The sequence below is a fragment of the Melanostigma gelatinosum genome, assembly GCF_949748355.1.
Source record: "Melanostigma gelatinosum genome assembly, chromosome: 10".
Classification (NCBI taxonomy): Eukaryota; Metazoa; Chordata; class Actinopteri; order Perciformes; family Zoarcidae; genus Melanostigma; species Melanostigma gelatinosum.
In genome coordinates, this window is record NC_136643.1 from 16137614 (window position 1) to 16158921 (window position 21308).

General features: G+C 40.1%; 1 protein-coding gene and 1 long non-coding RNA gene across 2 annotated transcripts; one reads left to right on the top strand and one right to left on the bottom strand.

The window, feature by feature from the left end:
• Window positions 1–338: 338 nt before the first annotated feature.
• LOC306783595 (glutamate decarboxylase 1-like) lies at window positions 339–16868 on the bottom strand. The gene is made up of 18 exons (XM_079277303.1): window positions 16803–16868; window positions 12556–12652; window positions 11531–11743; window positions 9819–9881; window positions 8655–8810; window positions 8044–8286; window positions 7779–7869; window positions 5210–5322; window positions 4987–5102; window positions 4494–4573; window positions 4350–4404; window positions 3953–4069; window positions 3775–3839; window positions 3550–3628; window positions 3272–3421; window positions 3052–3159; window positions 2630–2719; window positions 339–2457 (listed from the first exon to the last, which is right to left on the bottom strand). Exons 3-18 carry the CDS (start codon window positions 11604–11606, stop codon window positions 2284–2286), a joined length of 1776 nt encoding a protein of 591 aa, XP_079133429.1. The 5' UTR covers window positions 11607–11743; window positions 12556–12652; window positions 16803–16868; the 3' UTR covers window positions 339–2283.
• LOC306783597 lies at window positions 10452–14761 on the top strand. The gene is made up of 3 exons (XR_013772304.1): window positions 10452–10710; window positions 12574–12725; window positions 13313–14761. It is a non-coding gene; the product is annotated as an uncharacterized lncRNA (long non-coding RNA).
• Window positions 16869–21308: the final 4440 nt, after the last annotated feature.

Genomic DNA, 21308 nt, shown 5'->3' on the forward strand with positions numbered 1-21308 from the left:
TGGTGACAGCCAGGTGGATTGAGAAGATGTACGAGAAAAAAAAAAAGGAAAATATGCACATTTACTCAAACTTGTCTCCCACTTTTTTATACATTTAACTTTATTTGCATGTATTTGTTCCGAGGTTGGATTCCAGTACACTTTTCTTGCACTCAACCTGTCTTTTGCGGCGACTGATTTAACTCCAATGTTGTTACTGTTGTTCTGGAGACCCCGGGCCCTCTTTACCAGCTCATAAAGTTAAAAAAAAAAAGAAGCATTGTTGTATCACCTTTATACTTCATGCCTTTAATCATGATTTTGAACGGATGACATGACATTTGATATGCTCTGTGACTGTTTAGTTTTGGCAGCACTTTCCCTCCCAAATCCCTGATAATGCATCTGGATTTGACTTTGTTCACAAGGAGCAGAACCTATCATCTAATGAACCCCAAAGAACAACATGTAGGATATCATACATTTCTTTGTCTGTGAATGACATTTTGGCAAACAAACGGAATATATATTTGCTCGTGCATAGTCCACATAATATGTAAAACAATACATATTTAACAGTAATAACAATGCTTCATACTCATTTCTAACGAGCCCAGTTTGTGGCAAAGTGGAGGCTAATCAACTCGATAATTGCCTATTTGTGTTTTAAACATGAATTTGTAATTACCGTCTTTTAAATCTTTATACCTATAGCGGTGTAAGAATGTCAGCTTAACACATTGTTGTTCACCATACATACATATTTGTCCTTATGCAAACTGCAAAAAAAAGCCAGATGTTCGACAGCTCATGTCTTTATTAGTGCTGTGGATACAACAATAACACTCTGCAAATGATGGCATGAAGTTAAAGTGCCGACATTGAATTTAACAAGGGATATTTCATCCCACTAATTCAGGAATGTACAATTGTTCAATAAATCACATTACAGCAGCAAACACTGTGCATTTCATTGTTCAAGCTAAATTCTTTATGGTAAATAATCCCAGTTTCTCACGTCGTTATTTTTAACATAAAAATGTTACTATAGTGAGCATGTTAAGAAAAAAACAAAATTTGGCATAATATAGTTTTACTCCATTTAACACATTATCATACAGACAATCATTATGTCTGTAGAATAAAAGCTGCCCAGTGATCATGGTTCAGCGTTGTGCTTTCTATCATGAACAAAGCAGCCGCAAACCCATCCATGCTTCCTCCCACATATAGCCAAGTGTCTGGACGATATTCAGTCAGTGAATCACAATGACATTGCACAGTTACACAACATAGATTGCACTAAAGTTAAGGGCGGTAAGTTAAGTTTTCTTATCCAAACATCTGAACCCATCCATAAGGGAGAATAAGGGCCATGTTCATAAATGTACCTCAACCCTTCTTTGGTTCACAAATACACGAAATCAATGTTGTTCAAAACATTGTGATATTGTACAGCAGGGTTTCCCAATAGGAAGCATACATTACAACTGGAAACGAACAGCAGGTAACCTATTCACAATTATAACCTCTGAATATAAATAAAGTGATTCATCTATTACATATTACACAGATATAGGATTTTCTCACTGTAAAACTAGGACACATTTGGCACAAAGGCAATGTAACAATACTATACACAATCTACACAGAAATCTCTAAAAACACAGCGATCAAGTACAATGACTGTGTTATATATTTCCACCTATGTAATATCAAAAGGAAATAACAGACAGGGTACAATGTGGCGGCGCATCTGGCTTGATAATTACACAGACGACATGGAGCACCAACAGTCAGTACACACATAATGCTATAAGGTTCCCCACTTTGTGCTCTGATATTTGTGAAAAAATATTTTGATCTCGTTCTGTTTTTACCGTCATATAGTACAACAGTTTTCTTTTATAGCTGCTATAGAAAGAATCACTCAAGTGCTCAGATATTCTTGCTATTCTATATTTACAGAAGAACGTAACCAGTGTAAATCTCATGTCATCCACATTATTAGATACGGGTTCATTTCCAGTTAACATGGTTTAGCAAGAATACCATGTGTGCTTTTGTGATTCTCTCACAGATGTGTCCTTATTACTCAGATAACCTTGTGTGCAGATGTGTTGAATATAAGTCATCGCTGATAAAGACAGAAGAGACACACACGGCGTATTATTTCTTGTGCATAGCCAGAGAAGATCTGTAAGCAAAATTCAATGTCTTTATGAGGCAAAAGGGAGATGAAGCCAAGCTCAAGGCTCTACAGAGTCGGACATGTTTTGGTGGAAAATGGTTGAGGTGTGTCTCTTACAAGTCGTTCCCCAGTCGCTCAATCTCTTCGATCAGGAAGTCGATGTCTGACCTGGTAGCAGCGGGGTTTGAGATGACCATGCGGAAGAAGTTGACCTTGCCTCCTTGCGGCTGGTAACCCACCATCGTAGTCCCGGACTCCATCATCATTGCCTTGATCTTTGGGGCCACCTGTTGTGGGAAAGCATACAATGTTAACATCCCAGCAACAGCATATGCCCACACTATTTGTCCATGATTTTACTGTGTGAATCCCTAAATCTAAGCAGGCACGATATGACTCAATCGAAGAGGGCAGGGGAACTAGAAATGTATCTTAAAAAACAGATTGATGAGTCCTCACCTTGTGCAACCTCTCCCGCCTCTCGTCACCATCAGGCAAGCCGCGCAGACTCGGTGGAATATACCAGAAACACACATTAGTGTGCTGCGGCTGATAACAGAAAATGGGAACAACATTTGTAAAGAGTGCCGATAAAAAACGTAATTTCTGCTTCTCGTGTCAACTTGTCAGCAATGCAAAACGGTCCAATCAATCCTGGAAGCGAGTTAAGATATGAAACATATTGTTGCAGTTGTTTATCCCAAAAGAAAAAGCAGGTGTTCTGTAAAGTAGAAAAGCCCAGATCGACCGTTTTTCTTTGTTGCAGCAGCTGATCAGTATCCAAATATATTAAGATTGAGATTAATCTGGCAAATCAGTACAGTGAATGCTTTGGCGTCCAATTAAAAAATATTTGCCGACGGTGCAAATAATGATCTCACCTCTCCGTCGAACACCATCTCGAAGCCCTCTCTGTTTTTTATTTTATTGTAGAGGTGCGCTGACAGATCCAGGCACTTGTCAATATGCTGTTCAAATCCTTCTGTTCCCTTTTAGGTCGATCAACAAAAAGAAAGAATAAAGAATTGTTTCCATCACATTCTAGATATGGCAGCAGGGTTGGTAGAGGCTCAACAAGAAAACAGCTGATGAAATGCACACCTTTGCCTTCCACATGAGCCAGAACTTGAAGATATCGACATGCCGTCCACACTGAATGGCCTTGTCGCCCGTGTCGTATGTAATATCATACTGTTTATCTGGTTGGAAGAGGTAACCGGCAGACATGGAGTTGCAGCCTTGTAATAATCCCTGCAATGGGCACAGACGTGGGGTAAGGAACAGTGAGGTTATACCGACCACCGGCAGAAAACAGTTATCTTATCCTGCTGGTGCAGAAGTGTTATCGTGAGCAGCAAGCAAGTGAAAAACAGTCTCACCCACTCTCTGACCAGAACGGCAGAGCACTGCAGCGGCACTCCCATCATCTTATGAGGGTTCCATGTGACTGAGTTGGCCCTGCACAGACATTGAAACAGTAAACATAGTTCTGTGGGTGTGTGTGTGTCTATATGTGTGTGTGTCTAAATAGGTGGAGACCCCACTTAAAAAGCATGTTTTCCCGACTGCATTATTCGTCATTGAAATGTTTGCCGCTCTTTTACCTCTCCACTCCATTCAGCTTGTGTCTGTGCTTCCTGGACATCAGCAAGCCTCCTCCCCATGCACCCTGTACAGGACACACCACATTGCTAACAGTAAGGACGCTAATATCTATTAAAGTTGCCGATGTGTACAGCTGGTGTCATTTTTCTGTATAGAAGATCATCCACATTGCCTTACGTCCACATGAAGCCACAAGTTGTACTTTTCACAGATGTCTGCGATTTCATTGATGGGATCAAAGGCTCCATAGACGGTGGTGCCAGCGGTGGCATTCACAAACATCGGAACGTAGCCCTGCAAACCAAAAAAGACATTGGTTACAATGCACCTACTGCTGTCCTGTTTCTACTCGTCTGGACATCACTTTGCATTTGAACAGAATGTGTTCCTGGAGTGTTACGGGGGGCAGCATCACAAGTGAGCAACCTTACTGAAATAACCTTGCTGCTCTGACACAAATAAACAAGTAAACTCCCCGGCTCGGAGAAGTGTCTCTCTCTGTACCGAGTCTCTGATAGAAGCAAATCAATAAGTAAGTGGGGACGTTGTCTGAGTCACTGTTGCTGACATTCACCTTTTGCTTGGCCTCTATTACTTTGGCTTCCAAATCAGCAGGAATGACTCTCCCTCTAGAAAAGAAGAAAAAGACGTACAATATCCAGATATTTGACCTTTTGACCTTTTGGATCAGCATGTGGGTTCGGTGTATGAAACAAACCTCTTATCCGTGTTCAAAAGGATCAGGTTCTCAGTGCCGAAGCCCAGAGCTGCACTGGCTTTTTTGATGGAATAGTGGCTCTGCAAGAACAGAAGTTAGATCAGTCACAATTCAGGCTGGAATTACACAAAAGACACTAATTGTCAACTGTGGTGGAAATAATTCTTATTAGTTTCCCTGTGAGAAATAAACGTGATGAGAAAGCTCTGAAATGTCTAAAAGTATTTTATTGAACAGACACTTTCAATAACACAATCATTTAGCTGAATGGACAGAGCTCCTTCCCAACGGATGGTTCGGAGGTCTAACAGCAAGTCAAAGGTTTAACAGAGTATATATGCGTCACACAAACTGAACAGCTCGTCAACTGAACAGCCATGAGCCGTGTTCATGCACACAATGTTCAAGTTACATCTAAAAAGAACAACATGGTAAATTGCCACAGCATCAACCTTTGTGATAAAGGTGAAGTGATAAGACGGAGGAGACTGACATGCTCTGAGGTGAAGAGGACCAGTCTAGGTGCAGCTGCCATGCCTTTGGTCTTAACTTCAGGGAAGAACTTGTATCTGGCAATCATCACACTGTACATGTTGGAGATTGCTCCTCCTGTAGAGACCAACAGTGGTACAAAGTAAGTACGGTCATTAAATACACATTTGAGATACTTGACCTGAGTATTATATTCAGCTTATTTGCACTGGTTTGGCTCTGACCTGGAGAAAATATCCCATCGCCCTCTCCTTCAGGCCAGCCGATGATCTCTCTCATCTTTTTCAGTGTCAGCTGCTCCATGAGCACAAAGACAGGGGCGATCTCATAGGTAAACCTTGAACCAACCCAAAAAAAACACAAATATTTGAATATGCGATTAAACATATGCACATGTAGTATAATATTAGCTGAAGAAAATTGTTAGGTGTTCATTAAACAGTAGTATATAAATACAAAAATGTTCTATATCACCTCCAGGCTGCAGGAGAGACTGATGGGATCAATATGAAATACATATTTAACAACATGCATTTGTATACTGTAATTGTGCAGCATACTGAGCACGCTGCTCTCTCAATAGAAATGGAACAGATACAGTACGGTGTCCACAGTCACACTTCAATGACAACACCATCTTGTTGTTTTAGTAATGCCTTTTGCAGCAGGGGAATGACACAACAAATGCCCAACAGTCTCAGCTTCATTGATTGATACTATTCCATATATGAACAATGCACCTTTAATGAGTTAATATTTTAAAAAACATTGGATAAATAATAGGAATGGTCTGCTGCTAAAATCACAAAACAAAGCGGTTACCTTTAAATTTGTCATTCCAGAAATGTTTTTCCATGTTTTATCCTCCCATGTATATAATTTGTTCCCGTCTTATCAAAGTACATTGAAACCCCTCTGACTCAGAGAAGATCACAGTCGATTTGGAATTACCGCACAGGAAGCCTCATCCATCCTCTCCTGACAAATATTCTTATAATTACATAAGTATCTGTCTATTCATGCAAAGAAAGTAAATGAATCAGTGGAATGCATTGCAGAATGTCGCATTGTGCCCCACAGCATCTCCAGTATACGCACACACAGTAATATGGAGAGGGAAAAAAATAAACAAGTCAGATGCCACTTCGCAGATGTCGCACATTAATTTCACCGCATTCATTCAGGCAGACTTCGCTAACTCATTCTGATTATGTAAGACTTGGATGTGATTGTCAGTCTATTAGTGTCAGTCAATATCTGCCAGGGGTAATTAGGGTTGATGTCGTAATTAATAAAGGTAAATTACAAGTATGTAAGCAACCTCCACCCTCTGGTTCGAGTCATCCTCGGTGATGTCGCCAATAACACACGAGCTGCCTACAGTGCTTATTTGAGGACAGACTGGTGGCTGAACAAGCAAAAGGGAACAATAGAGGTTTTTCAGAATCTTCACCATTGTGTGCTGATAAAAATGACAAATGATAGTACCACTTTCTAATAAGGCTCCTTTTTATAAAAGAGAGCTTTGTAGACGAATTATACGCATAAAAATGAACAAATCCCTCTTTCTGCTGCTTAACCTTTCTATCTGGTAATAATTTGGTTATAAATGTTAGTAAACCATTAATAACTGCTGAATAAGATGTTTATAAATGTATTTTCGAGATGGTAAGTTGTCATACAGACCAATCAGTGAAAGGGACTTTTCACAATCAGACAACCCATATTTTCTTATGAATGACTTATAACTGATCTACAACCCATTAATAAATGATGTATTAACCATGACTAAAGTAATTTGGTAGAACTTAAGCTTTTACAAAGAGCACATTTTTAAAAAGTGGTACTGAAATAGTTTTTACAAAGTCTTCTATCCATTTACACTTATCTATTTATTTAAGTAATATTTTCAGCTGCATTGTCAAGGGATTCCAAAAGTGTACAGGCAGTAATAATCAAAACACTCCCTGAATGGGAAACATGACCCTGACTGGAACCCAAACTGGGACGTATGGTTTGCATCTTGGACCACTATAGGCCACCAGGACGTCCCAAAGTCTGGATCAAGTCTTCTTCCCTAAGTTGATCATCATATACTGAGCGACCAGTTCATAAGGTACACTACAATTAAATGCAAAACAATTCAGAGAACGAGAACAGAGATGCATCCACACCCGTCTGACACAGAGTGATGAAAAACTAGACAGTTTCTTGTTGCAATGGCAAAACTCATCACTGAGTCCCACTGATGGCTGTCCGTGCATAGACTGAGCGGGAGAGGCTCTTTCCTCCTCCTGGCATTGTTAAGTCACAAGAACTAGACGAAACAAAGACGCCATATGTGAATGCAAATCAATACGCAATTTAGTTTGCCCGCAGGGCTGAATTATGTGAACACGGCCTGAGCACCGGGCAACATTCACAAAAAAAGTGGGGGAGTAGCTGTACAAATGCCTTTTTATTTTCCTGCTTGATGGACAGTCTATTAGAGCAAGCGCAGCACTCTTCAGCCTGTGACAGTAATTACTGTATGTCACTTCACATATTCCTCGAAGTGAAAGACTCTCTTCTACATGGGCTGTTTCAATACAATGAGTACAACAAAGCTTAAGAAGAAGAAGAAAGAAGAAAGAAGAAGAAAGATGTCTAATGGGAAATGGAGTCTAATGACTTCCAAACTGGATCTAATTGTTATTGCTGGAATCTCAAACAATATCTGCATGACTGTGTTTATGGAGGGCAAACATTGTATTTTAAAAATCAACTGATAAATAACACGATCACAGTACTCACATATTGGTGTTGGCTGTAGAGGTAAGCCACTCTCCTGCCAAACCAACAATGTCTAATCCAGTGGACAGCTGGTTAAAGAACCTGGGGTGACCTACGATTGGAAAAGAGACAACGAAGCAACATAAATCCCCTGAAAAGAAGTAATCACTTGAGAATGAGAGAGAGAAAATGGCTTATCTGTAATCATTACACTGGCATGTAAGCTAATGAGAGTTATTGATCGCTGTAGGCCTCGCTGCACGCCTGCACGCCTCTTTGTTCTCACCTGTTCTCACTCCATACTTCAAGGTGTCCCTGCAGTCCACCAGGATCTGCTCCAGAGACTCGGGCTGGTCGGAGAGCTCCAGGTTGAAGCCCTCCATGCCCTCCAGTAGCTGGTGGGGGTGGTGGAAGTCCAGGACCTTGGTGGATCTGTCAAATGTCTTCCGCACGTAGTTGGTGAGGATTTCCACAACCTCCAGCAAGAACTGCATGGTGGGCTCCTCTCCATTTTTGGCGGGCAACAGATCTACAAAATAACCAGAGTCTCTTCTGGTTAGCCTAAATCTAAAGATTGCGGTTCACTGTTGATCTTCCTGTGATCTCTGGGTTTGTCAGAAAGTTGATAACTTTCAATTAAATTCAATTTATTTTGTGCACATCCTTCAACAGTCGGGTTAAAAGCAGCACTGGGGAATTAATACAACAAATGCAGTTCCATTATGACTTCATCAGCATATTATTTGCTTTGGTCATTAGAAATCAGATTAAAATGTCTACAGAATGTTAGATTTTTCAAAGTTGTATGCGTTAGATTTCAGGTTAAAGTGTTTCACTTTTTAATTCCAAAGGATAAATACACATGCGTTTTTCTTCTTCTTCTTCGTCTCAGCCTACCTCTGGCGAACATATTGGAGAAGTCGGTCTCCGTGCGTCTGAAATGCGCATCTTCGCCGGCGTTATCGCAGGACAGCAGGTTCTTCGCGGCGCGCTCCTTCAAGGAACTCACAATCCGGTTCCTCTCCTCCAAACTGTTGTTCTTCTGCAAAAGCCCTAAAGGATTACAAGAAGATGAGGAGTCCGCAGGGTGATTGCTATCCTTTTGAGAACTGCATATTTTTTAACAGGCCCACTAATAATTCTCCTCTCCCATTTCTGACTTTTATCTCTCTCTCTCGCGCTCTCTCTCTCTGGGGAGAGGGGCTCTGTGGGAAGTTGAGCGCGTGACATCAACGTCAAACTCCAGTCAAGCACAAACAAACGAGTGTCATGTAGCGGCTGTAAATTCTTATAAAAGCTCCTCCGACAGTGAGGAGCAAACAGCACAAGTATAGCCGATAACAACACGGTGCAAAAGCACATTTGATAACGTGTGTGAAATTATCTTTACACCCTGCTGAGGAGAATATAGTCCACAAGTATCACTGATAGAAATATGAAAAGTGTGCAACACTTTCCCCTGATGTTAATCCGAGCAGACAACACGTTTGTTTTCCTGCCCATTGTATTTCGAAGCTTCATACGGTCCTGGGTAATTACATGGCCTTAATGAAACCAGCAGAACGTGTCGGTCAAAAATGCCAGAAAATTGTACTGCGCACCGGTGCATGACATTCACCATCATAGTAGATGTCAGTCCGCCCTTGGTTCGTGTGGTATGAGACTAAAATAGACGCTCAAAGTTGAAATTGGAAAATCCATTCTGCATAATTTTCTTCTTAAATTCCATCAGCTACAACTCAATTGATGTTTTTTTTGCAGTTGATAGAACTTGCATTTTTTATTTTAGTTAAATTGCCAAGATCAGGTGTGGTGGTAATTTATAATTCAAATAATATTGGCTCATCGTATATCATCTAAATGATGAATCATTATTTGGATGCTTTTTCCAAATCCTGTTCGTCCTGGAATCCGTTTCCATTGAGTTGCAAATAAGCAGGGCGACGAATAGCCTACAGTCATGCTTGTGGACACGAAAAACCCTAGATTGTATTCTTATTTCTTCCTGACAATTCATATATTTTGCGTAATTTTCTGAACAAAGAAAATTGTGTAACTTACCACATATCTTCATTCCCAATTTCCTAGTACATCCATGGGCAACTCCACACCAGGCATCATAGCCTAAACATTTTTTTTTTTAAATGAGAGGGCCTCACAGTCATTTTTGTCTTGAACACGTTCATGTTAAAAATATGTGGAGAGACATATGAGGTCGAGTGATGTCGCATGATTAAACAAAAATAGCCAGCATGGGTGTTTTGGGATTATTTCAACATTAAACCGGCACCCCCCGGGGCCCCTGGATCTGGATCAGTATATTTCCACAGTATATGTCACCGTTCACAACCTATGGCGAGGACTTCAAATTAATTAGCCGTCTGGAACCACGCCAGGCTAAAGATCGAATTGATGCTGGTTAAAATGCGAGCATCGGTAAACATGAGCCGGCTGGTCAGTGACAGATAGAGAATTACTGCGTTATCAAGGGCTTCCAGCCAGAGAGGGGATGGGGCACCTTGGATGGAAAGCATAGACCAAATCTTCAAAAGCAGCAATTTAGGGGAGGAGGGGTGGGAGTGGGAGGAGAAGGAGGGTGGAGGGGGGCAGTCCTATTTCCACATCCTAATTTAACCCCTTGCTTTGGATCATTAGATAAATCATTGCCCTGCTCAGATCAGTGGAAGCACTTCAATTCAGTCCCCACAATGATTTTCTCAGAGTCAGACGGAATGAGATGGACAACAAAAGGGACAACAACAAAAAAGGGAAAAGGGAATATACAATAGATGTGCTGATAAAAACCATTCAGGCCAGACTATACATTTGCAGAGGTGCAGCTTGGAGACTATACAGGCAATTTGTGCATGGGCCTAACATGATGCAATCCCTGCTTTTCTTCACACACTCAATTGACGATGCAAAGCCATTCCGACATTATAAGCAGAAACTGGTAAGAAGCAGAGCTCATGTTTGCACTGTACAGACATGTAATTGTTTATTTTATATTCAACAATGTAAACATCTCTATATCTGTATTTCCTGTTATATCTGTATTTCCTGTGTCAGGAGCACATCTAGACCTGTAAGATGATTTTAGATCTCGATTCACTGGAAGGATCAGGCTCTGTTTTTCTTTCTTTCTTTCAATCAGCTGACAAAGAAAGAGCTGTGGTGGATGAAGGTTTCTACAGTGCCCCTTCTCGAAGGCTATGCTTAAGTGTACCATTAGGGGCAATTTAATATGGCTGAATTAACAGCCACTTCAGGGGCAATTTTAATCTTTCCATGCGAGCACTTTATTCAGCCAAAGCCCATTTAACCAAACCAATGGGGGGGGGGGGGGGGGGGGGGCACGAAAGCATTAATACACCACCCCTAATAATAGGCCAATCATAATTATAATAACAACGATGATAATAAGTATTACTTTGTAATCTTTGCAAATAATTATTCATTCTTTTAGCTTTTCTGATAGGATGTTCCGGTGGTGCAGCCTCGGGCTTGTGTCCCCGGCTAATTGCCTTCAGTGTAACGTTAGTGGAGGACATCAGGTTTTGACAGCAGCATTCGTCTGTCACGCAGATGCCGGGAGGTCGGTATGGTGAATGAAATGCAGCGATGATTTGTGGCGAAGGGAGCCTTCTCAAATGGCAGCGGATTCTTTTTTTTTTTTATCTCCCCCGCTCTCCCTCGATGAAAATGATTAATGACAGTGCCCACAAAGTAAAGAGCACACGTGGAATATAGCATTTTATCTGTGATGGACCTACTTGAGCCCGGTGGTCGTAAATTTGTCGAGTTGGGATCCGGTTCGCCGCCAGAGGAGGAGGGTGCAGACGCCGCCATCACTCCCGACCCTTTGCCAAAGTCCTCACCTCAAAAAGCCTGGTCACTTTTTTTCCCTTCTTTTTTTTTTTTTTGTTAATGCCCCCAAAATCTCTCTTTATAGCCTGTCAACCAAGATGAAAAGTAGCCCGACCTCACTGGCAGGGAAAGAGGAAAAACCGCACAAAATATACAGTATTTTAAATATTTGCCTCTTGCTCTTTTTTCTTTTGCACAATGAAGAGATGCTCAAGTTAGAGACACAGACCTGTAGACGACAAGGACACAGTCTGTCTTACACGTTGAGATAAAATCGTAAATCTAAGAGGAGTTCAGTTCACTGAGCAAAGACAAATCCTCACTTGAAGCCAGTAACAGGAGCACGTTATTTCAGCAACATATATCTTGATCCTGCTCAGGATGGATGATGGTTAAACAGCCGCCTCACCGCTTCACGTTTGTCATCCTCATAATAAATAGCACAGCACTATTTGTTATAAGCTAAGGCTATACGTTGAAATGCACATATCTGGAGGTAAGGCTATGTGCAAATACAATGCAAATATAAGCCTATAAGAGCAGAATATGTTCTACATTATTCAAATTCCTAATATGGCCTGTATGGTCATCAGTAGCTTTAGACCCATAAACTTGCATGACAAATATCAGCTGCAGGTGATTATTTACATTGCTGATCGTGATGCAGATTTAAGTCCCATCCAGAAAAAAACGACGTGCATCCCTCGTTCCAAACCACCAACCGGTTATTCAAGGCTTTAAAACGAATGAACAATCAAACCTGTGCAACATAACGCAATTAATTCACAAACTACAGGCCGATTCTGTCACCTAAAGAGATTATTTTTGTGGGGAGTAAACCTTATCAAACACCTGTTAGAGCATCTCCAATGACAATTACGAAGTTCGTTGAGTTTGGACTTGTTACAGACAAACGAATAAAGCCACTTACCGTGATTATGTGGTGCAGGTGAACAGGTGCAGTCCCCCCAAAAAAGTGAATTTCCTCTGTCCTGGAGGCGAGACCACTGCTGTTACTCTTTGAAACACTCCGAGGAGAAGAAGAAGGAGGAGAAAAAAAAACAGACCTGAGCTTCAGTTCCTCGTTGGACCCCGCACAAGGTGACCTTGCTTTTGTTTTGCGAGTAGGTTTGATTTGCTGACATTTAAAGCAAGCCTTGTCTGTTTATTGTCGTTGCGCACGAATGAGTCACTGCAAGTATAGCCTGTACTACCTCCACCGGTGCTGCATATTTGTGGAGCGGACTCGTCTGCAGGTTTGACACTGAATGGCGCCGCTTTCAGCCCCTTAAATGTGACTTTTTTTTGGGAAGTATTGATTGTCTTCGGATCTAGTTCTGGTTTGAATCCTGGTCACGGACGCGGACTCTAAGTTTGATGATATGAGCAACATTACGTGAGGAGGGTTCAGGATCGAAGAGGGGAGGGGGAGACGGTCGCTGGTTTTGTTCTTTGTGGAAAAAAACAAGAGGACAACCGTAAAGACACAATCACGTGCCTTAATACGCATTTAACTGCTTCTATGTATTCCCCGCACCCCAATATTATGAACGAGTTCCATCTCGAAATTATGAACTGAGATCGAAAAACAAAAACGTTTGGAGATGACCTCAACGCTATAGTTGTCATTACATCTAGAATATGCACCTGCCATAAACATCTTATTTCCCCACTTCTTGTGCCGACAGGATGGTTGTTGAATGGTGAAGATGCAACCTATCCGACATGACACGCTGAAAGGACGAAAACCCCAAAAAATCCACAAGGTGGCAGTGAGAAACCAAGAATGACTGCTGCAGGAGCAGAGACACAAATGGGCCACTCCAGATATACTTCATGGATCTAATTATACACCGACCCATTAATCTGGAACACGTCACCATCATACATGGGCGCTGGGACACGAGTGGACACACAAGAGACAAGACAATCACAAGCAATCATCCGTCTGTTGTGAGATTGGTTGTCTCTTGTATCGTGAATCTGATTAAAGGTCATTTTGTCACTGTGACCGTGTTGATATGAAACGCATATACAGCTGTACGTTACATACAAGGACAGTATTACGTGTGTTCAGCACTGGACAGCGCCTCAGGCTGCTCCTGCTTCTAAAGGCTGCTGTCCTGTCCAGACCTCTCTATGGGGGCAAAATTCAGTTTTGGGGCCAGACTTAATGTCTTAATTGCGTTCTCACTCAGAATTGCTGTGTGTCAGTTTGGTCATTTGACGAAACATAAATCAATTTAGGAATATGCCCAATATTAAATGCTAAAATAGATAATAAAGACTAGATTGTGAGCAGGCTGGAATGAGTAGAAATGCAGGATCTGCCTTAAAGACGAGGTTCACATCTCTTAAATCTATCATAAAGCAATCCTCACATGTTCATATGAAACAGTTATCAGCTGCTGCAACTGTTCCTCCTGTCTAAAAAGATCCTTCCCTCCCTTCTTGTTAGGCTACTATCGCTACACTACAGCTTAGCACAGAGATATTGTCTCTGGAAACACAAAATGAGGGAAATTTACAATAAACATACTGTAATTTTAAAAGAGACCCACTTGATTTGGCTAGGACAGACTGCTGATGAGTCCTATTATCCTCAACTGAACTTATAAATGCATTTCTGCAAAGAATAAAGACTCTGGATTTCGACTTTTCACAAGAGACAAGATAAATAACTACAATGCATGTGAGTATTGTATTAAAATAGACTTGAACATAACCTTTAAGGCCCTTATCACCACAGCTCCAATGATGAAATGATGAAATTACCACAAACTAACTGACACACAGTGAACCTGGGATTTTGGGGCCTGAAGCTCTGGGATCCTTCGTCTGTCTAATAGTCCAGCTTGATGTACAATCAATGCTCTTCACAACAAATTCATTTTTCCTTGTCACAGATCTATTGTGTAACTGTCCCCAGCCAATATCTGTCATGACGTCTTTGTAAAGAGGCCCCCCTGCAGAAGCAAAGACTCACAAGATTTGTTTCTGTCTTTATGCTTTTCAGCTGCAAGGAAGTGGTGTAAAAAAACAACAACAAAAGATGTAAAACCCAAAGGGAAATGGGTGGGGCTGTTTTTCCACTAGCTGTATGAAACTGTCCACAAGATGGGGCATAATCCAAATGTAGAGAGTGAGAAAGAGAGAGTGGGGAGGAGGGGTGTCTATTCCTGTATTTGTGTTTGTCATTAATTTGACTGCTATCTGTGAGTAGAATCTGACGTAAACAAGTATAGATGTCTGAATTGTGGCTGAACATAAGCCAGTGAAAATAAATAAGAAAACTCCTTGGAAAGACGAACATTGCCTCGTCCTGTTCTGGTGTCTTTGCTGAGCCTGCAGCTGTCTGTGAATTTCCCTCGACTGTCACACGGTGTCTCACTGGTGTGACTGGTCTTTCCCTCGTCTTGTAAACTTAACATCTTTTCAGTCCTATCGCCTATTCAAGAAGCACCCATGCACACATATGACTGTATGCGTTTGCCTTGAATAAAGAGTCAGAACAAATAGATGACTAAAACACTGAAATGAAGTTCCACTATAAAATGGCCATTTGTTCCATGAGATTTCTTTGACGAAGACTTGATGCCAAAACGTGTCAGAGTGCCTTGGAGTTTTCTGTGGTATTTCTTTTGTCTCCATTTATACTCAACCAAAAAGCAACTTGGACAAACTCTATAAAACTATGTTTGATAAAAGTTATATTTCATAAATCAGTTATATTTCATAAACCCCGTTGAGAGGAGGCACATGTGCTGGTGACGTCCAGCTCTTAACCCAGAGCTCAGCACTGCGGATCAAGGATACAATTGGCGAACGCTGCACTGTGTGAAAAGCCATGTTTGATCTGGTTGAAGCAGGTGAAGCTGTGATGACATCAGCAGTCATCATGTGGGACAGTTTCAGGGCTGTAGCCAGAATTTTAGAAGAGCTGGGGCCATGAGGGCGAGTCCATTATATTAAAAAGTAAATACATTTACTCAAGTACTTGTACTTGAGTAACAAATCATCCCTTACATGCTTAAACATTATGACAAATTAATTCAAAGTTAGTACAGTTTGCTAGCACATCCCCTTGTTGTGTTGTGAGAATTAAAGAAGTACACTCACCTATATTTTACCAAAGGTTTAAAAAGATAAAAAATGAATCAGGATTTATGTACCAGAACTTTGTTTTTTCTTTGTTCCAGCATCATTATCATCTCATGACCTCTCCAACTGTATATGAAGTATAACTAGCTCCACATGGACCAGCTACAACAACAGCATTCTGCTTACACACTGATGCATCTGTATTAATAATATCATTTTTTCATAAGTCACAGCGGCCGATTTTCTGCAAAACAAGTACTTTAGTGGTCGGGGTTCTTAATGCAACGTTTACTTGTTAGAGTATTATCACAGTGTGGTATTGGTACTTTTACACAGGTCCTTAACCTGTGTAAAAGCACTGAGTCTCATTAACTCACTCATTTCTAATGACCGGTACTTAAATATTAGCTACTTGCAATTATATTCTGCGTAGTGTATTTGTAACATATTTCAAAGTACAGCAGACTACATTAAAATGCACTACCAATTTCCCTTAGAGTGTACTATTTTGGTACGAGTTTGGTATTAATTTAATATTAATATATTAGTTGTCTATTACCAGTACATTTTGAGTATGCTCAAAGTGCAATAATAAATATATATCGAATGTATTTGAATAATAGTCCCATTTTAGTCCAGTCAAGTGCACTAAACCTACTTAAAGTGAACCATTTGTCTTACTTTAGTACAACTTAAGTATAATAAGGTCAACAATAGTTGTTCCAATTCAACACTCGTTCAGTATACTAATTGTTAATCTCACGTAATGTAATTTGGAGTCAATTGTTCACTTGGACAGTAACTCCTCACCTCTTCACATCACTCATGGTACTGTCCTCTACACACACATGTGCTCTGACCAGCGCTCACTATACATTTTACAGTTCTTTTATAAACCTATGTAATAGTTAGGAAAGGGTGAAACTAAAACAGCAACACAAAGTGTATCTCAATGAGATTACATTCACAAAAGGAGGTAAGAAAACATCAAACAATCAACACAAACTCAGGAAATTAACACAATGTACTAAAAACACGTCAGAAAAATAGGCATGATGAAAATAAAGCAATACATACAGACAATGCGACCACAGGACTGAGGATGCAGGCAGGAACAGACAGATTGTTGTGGCTGAAAAGCTGTTTGATTCTGAGCACTTACTTCCTGTACAAGTCACATGACATGGTCACATGACAATGGTGAGAGAAAAGCTGCAACCTGACTGATCTGAAAGGAAGATTTGTACAATGATGTCTTGTTTCTGTTTTTTAGGGGACACAGAAATCACAAAGTAATGTGAATGTGATGACAGTGGTGGACTATAACTTAATCCAATTACATTACAAATAAGTGTGGTACTTAAGTATAATTTTGCTGTTCTTGCACTTTGCTTGTTTACATTTCCCATCACTTTATACCTCAAATATTCTACTTTTGACCTGACAATAATTACACAGGACTCAAAATATTGAAATAACGTGTTTATTGGAGCGCTTTAGATGTGCTCGTAGGTGGGTTTTCTTACCTGAGCCAGAGCCAGTGAGGCTAGAGAGAGGGACATGGATGTATAGGAGGTTATAGAACATGAAGACATGTCCTTTTTTTTAACGACAGGGATGTTACCTCTCCATTTGACCAAGGTTTAAGCTCAAAGACAGTAAACAAGGTTGGATCCTGATTGCTCGGGATAAAAACATAGCTACCTGTACTGCGTTGCATTGTTGGGCATATTGGGAAGCTATATGTAAATGCTTATCTGGATCTAAACATATTTATTTGCTCAATAAAGAGGTGGAAACCAGTTATGAAAAAAACGATATGTTTTAATTCCATTTTAATCACTGCACTGATGTATAAAACATGCAGCCTCCATTCAAGAGTAACCATTTTAAATCAGAACTGCCATGAAATGTGCTCTTTATCCCAACAATGTCTTGATATAACAAGTCAAAGTTAGAATCTAATTTAACAATTCTTCATGGTTTAAATACCAAATACCCCCTTTCTCCTTAAAAGCCAATTAAAATACGCAAAAGTACAATCCTTTAATTTTCTCATAAAAATGTAAATTACTCAAAATTGCTACTTACAATCAGAGGAATTATTTAACAATGGAAAATAAACCTTCATGTCTCCATGAAATTATAAAGCAATGACATCTCTAAAGTAAAGTAACACGTGTAGAAGAACTAAGGAACAACTGGGCTTTTTTACTGCTTCATTCTCCTGCTGCTGGGCTTTGCAGATGGGATTCAATACGAGGTCATCTCGCTACAAAACAAGGTTTATTGTCTTTAACAGAACGAGTCTGTTGTGTTGTCCTAACCACTGGGTGCACTTTAAACTGGTCTCCTGTGAGACATGAAAACCTCCTATCGCCTTCTCACAGCTAGAGACCCTTAAAGCTCCTGTGTGAACTCACAGAAGAGCTGAGCTTGAATCTTTCACACAAAGTCCACTTTAAAGAGTAGGTTGCCTGTGAAAGAAGCTACACTGATCATTCCTTAGTCCGGGCCAGAGATGGAAATTACGAATCACTTCTCTGACCTAGTTCTCTGACTTTGTTCACTCAGATTCGTCGTTACCGACGATCGAGTTCGTTCACTTTTATCAAAGCCCAAAAATTGTGTCGTCATTCAAACACAAACAAGGAACGCATTACATATCGCTGATGTGTTGTTTTCTGATCTCACGCCTCTGTGACAGGATGACATCATTTGATGGTAACTATAATAAACATGGTTAAAAGTCATCCGTCCTCCCACCCCGACCTGCTCCCATACAGACTTTATGACCTGACTTTCACTTGAAGGTAAACATATGTTGTTTTGGGGTACTTGCTGCTGAAACAATGTTTATTAATGACATCACATCATTACCAGTGACAATGTGTGGCTGCTGTTGTTTTTACCCTGTTGGTCTCTGTGAGTCTTCATGGCACATTGTTGTCTCGGAGACGTCGACTAACTTTACAGGTGTGTAGTTGAGATCAAAATGAAGGCAGAGGTTGAAGTGTGGGGTCCGAGCAAGGCGCCGGAAGTAAGTGGGGTACAAAGTGAGGAAGGGGCCATTGCCTCCGCCTCCATGTTTATGTGTTGTTGTTTTTCTTTGCAGAATTTCACATGGAGGAGGTAACGTACTGTATACGTCACAGCTAAAAGCTTCCGATTCAGTCGCAGCGGGGATTCGTTGTATCGTCTATTCAGCTGTAGGATTCTGTGTTAAAGATTTGTTCGTACATTTATCTCTTGTCCCGCGCCTGTCAGAGAGCCAGTTCCCCACGATTAAAAGGTCCCTTTTTGGGTCAACAGGACAACATTTTTCTACCAAGCAGGCAGCTTTACTGTGGTTTGTTACAAGTAATACGAAATCAACCAAGTGGTGTGCCGGAAACTGAGCTACTATGTACTTTTGGCATAGTTTAGAAGCAAAATTAGCTGAATATTATTTTAACTCCAGAACTGAGCTGAACCTGTATACTATATATTTTGTATTATATGTGTTTTTGTGCTGTATTTCTGTTTCACTGTTGCACAACCAACTGCCCTTAGGGGTCAATTGGTTGATTGGTTGACTCCCCTTTAAGTGTTTTTTACATTTTGCCTCCCTTTTGTTCGTCTCCTTCTTAAAGTTATCTATATGACACTTGAAAAGTCCAAATATTGTCTTGTAAGTGACTCTTCAATGTTTCATGACTCAAGACTTTGTGACTGATCTTAGTACGATGGTTCACCAGTCGTGTCATATTTTACTTAAAGGCTCGGTTTGGAAAAAGGTGATTATTTCCATCCTATTTCTGTGCAGCAATCAGATCTTTTGCACTGTTAACATCTTAACAATAAGGTTTGTGTTTTATGTACTTGTCTGAACTTTAACATTCATTGTTGCACAGTTAGTGATACATATTCAAATACTATTACTGTATTACTGAACTATTCCAGTGGCTTTAAACTGACACAGAGGCATTTGCAGGGCTACAGAGACGCTTCTCAGACAGTCCACTCACAGATTGAATCATTATTTATCTAAACGTCCAGACAAACCTTTTCCACTTGCCATCCTTAAGTAACATCAGCAGTACATAACCCTCTTCCACAGAGAGAAGCACAGCTGTTGACATCAGGGATTTGATTCATGCCACTGCTTGTGAGTCATTTTATTTTGAAAAGCCTCTGCAGTGCCAGTGACACAGTGAAGTCGGATCACGTCTGATGAAAGAGTTCGTCCCTCTGCTGACTGAACCTGATCCCCAAAAGCTCACCTGACTGCAACGAATCGTTCAATTTCACATTTTGAGGTTCGAAGTTATCTATGTGAGTCCTAAAAATGGCAGTTAACATTTGAAAATGAAAGAGAAATATTAAACTACACTCTCCTTTCAGCAATCCTGAAAATACTTTGACAAAAAATTCTTTACACACGGTTCACTTATTTGACACCAGCTGTTACGCTGCATCCCATGGCCTTCATCAGCAGATGGTGTTTGAGAAGTGGAGAGAGAAAAAGCATTTACAAATAAATAAATACTTAATCAATATAGCGAGTGAATATAATTTAAATAATGAATATAGTACACACGAAGACATATCTTTTACGAGTATGAATGTTATATAATATTCTCTATATGGACTATTGAATATCTGTTCACATACTAGAAATAGTATTGCTTTAGAGATTGACCCAGTTTGGGTCAATAAAGCACAGAATTTTAGTTTACATTACCAAACTGGATATGACCCGGTGTTAGACACAACAAGCTCAAGTTTTACCCTAAAACCAAAATAAATGAATTGTACAAAAATGATATGCACGTGACGTTTAAAATTTTTTTTTTTTTACTTTTGTTAAAAAGAAAAAGTTCACAACCCTACCATGTTTTAGTTTGGGTAAATTACCATAAATATAGAGAATAATACCATCACTGTTACCATTGTCCACCCATGGTACTGGCCGTTGTGTTGGCATACTTTCAGTGTGTAAAGACAAGTTCAATAGATGCCTCACAGCAGTTACAGTAAATGTTGAAAATGTCAACATTTAACACTTTGAAAAGTATCCGCTTACAACTACAATGCAGTTTGTTTTAAACAATTGAATATGATTTAAATAGGAATGATCATTTATTCTTCAATAATTATATAATATTAATGATGCTTTTCTTTCTATTTGACAGTAGAAGTGAAATCATTTAAAATCATACATGGACAGGCATTTGTAATGTGATTATTTGAAGTGAACAAATCTTTTTCATTTTAAGAAAATAAACCCATAAGCCTCGACATACGATGTCCTTTCTATTACTAATTATGCATTATAGCTTCCGACGGTGTTAAAACAGAGTGACTGCATCTTGGACAATGAAGACAAATCAGAGACGAACAATGCTTTTGTGCGGAGCCAGTCTGCTGCATTCAACATATCCATCCACAGGCAGCCTTTTATAATAGGATCATAAAATTTGCAGATGAAGACTTTACAGTTCAAATGGTCACATCTCATCATATTACTGTCGGCCTTTCCTTCGTATCCTCCTCTTCTTGTCATGAACGTATGTTAATATTGGGGCAGATTGTCCGTTCTTG

Bases quoted from the DNA above. Each gene is read 5' to 3' on its own strand.
- LOC306783595 (XM_079277303.1), bottom strand. From the start codon at position 11,606: ATGGCGGCGTCTGCACCCTCCTCCTCTGGCGGCGAACCGGATCCCAAC. The intron at 4,574-4,986 runs GTCAGTCTCCTC...CTGTTCTTGCAG, and splicing joins TCCTCTTCACCTCAGAGCAT to AGCCACTATTCCATCAAAAA. The intron at 2,720-3,051 runs GTGAGATCATTA...TTCTGTTATCAG, and splicing joins AGATGGTGTTCGACGGAGAG to CCGCAGCACACTAATGTGTG.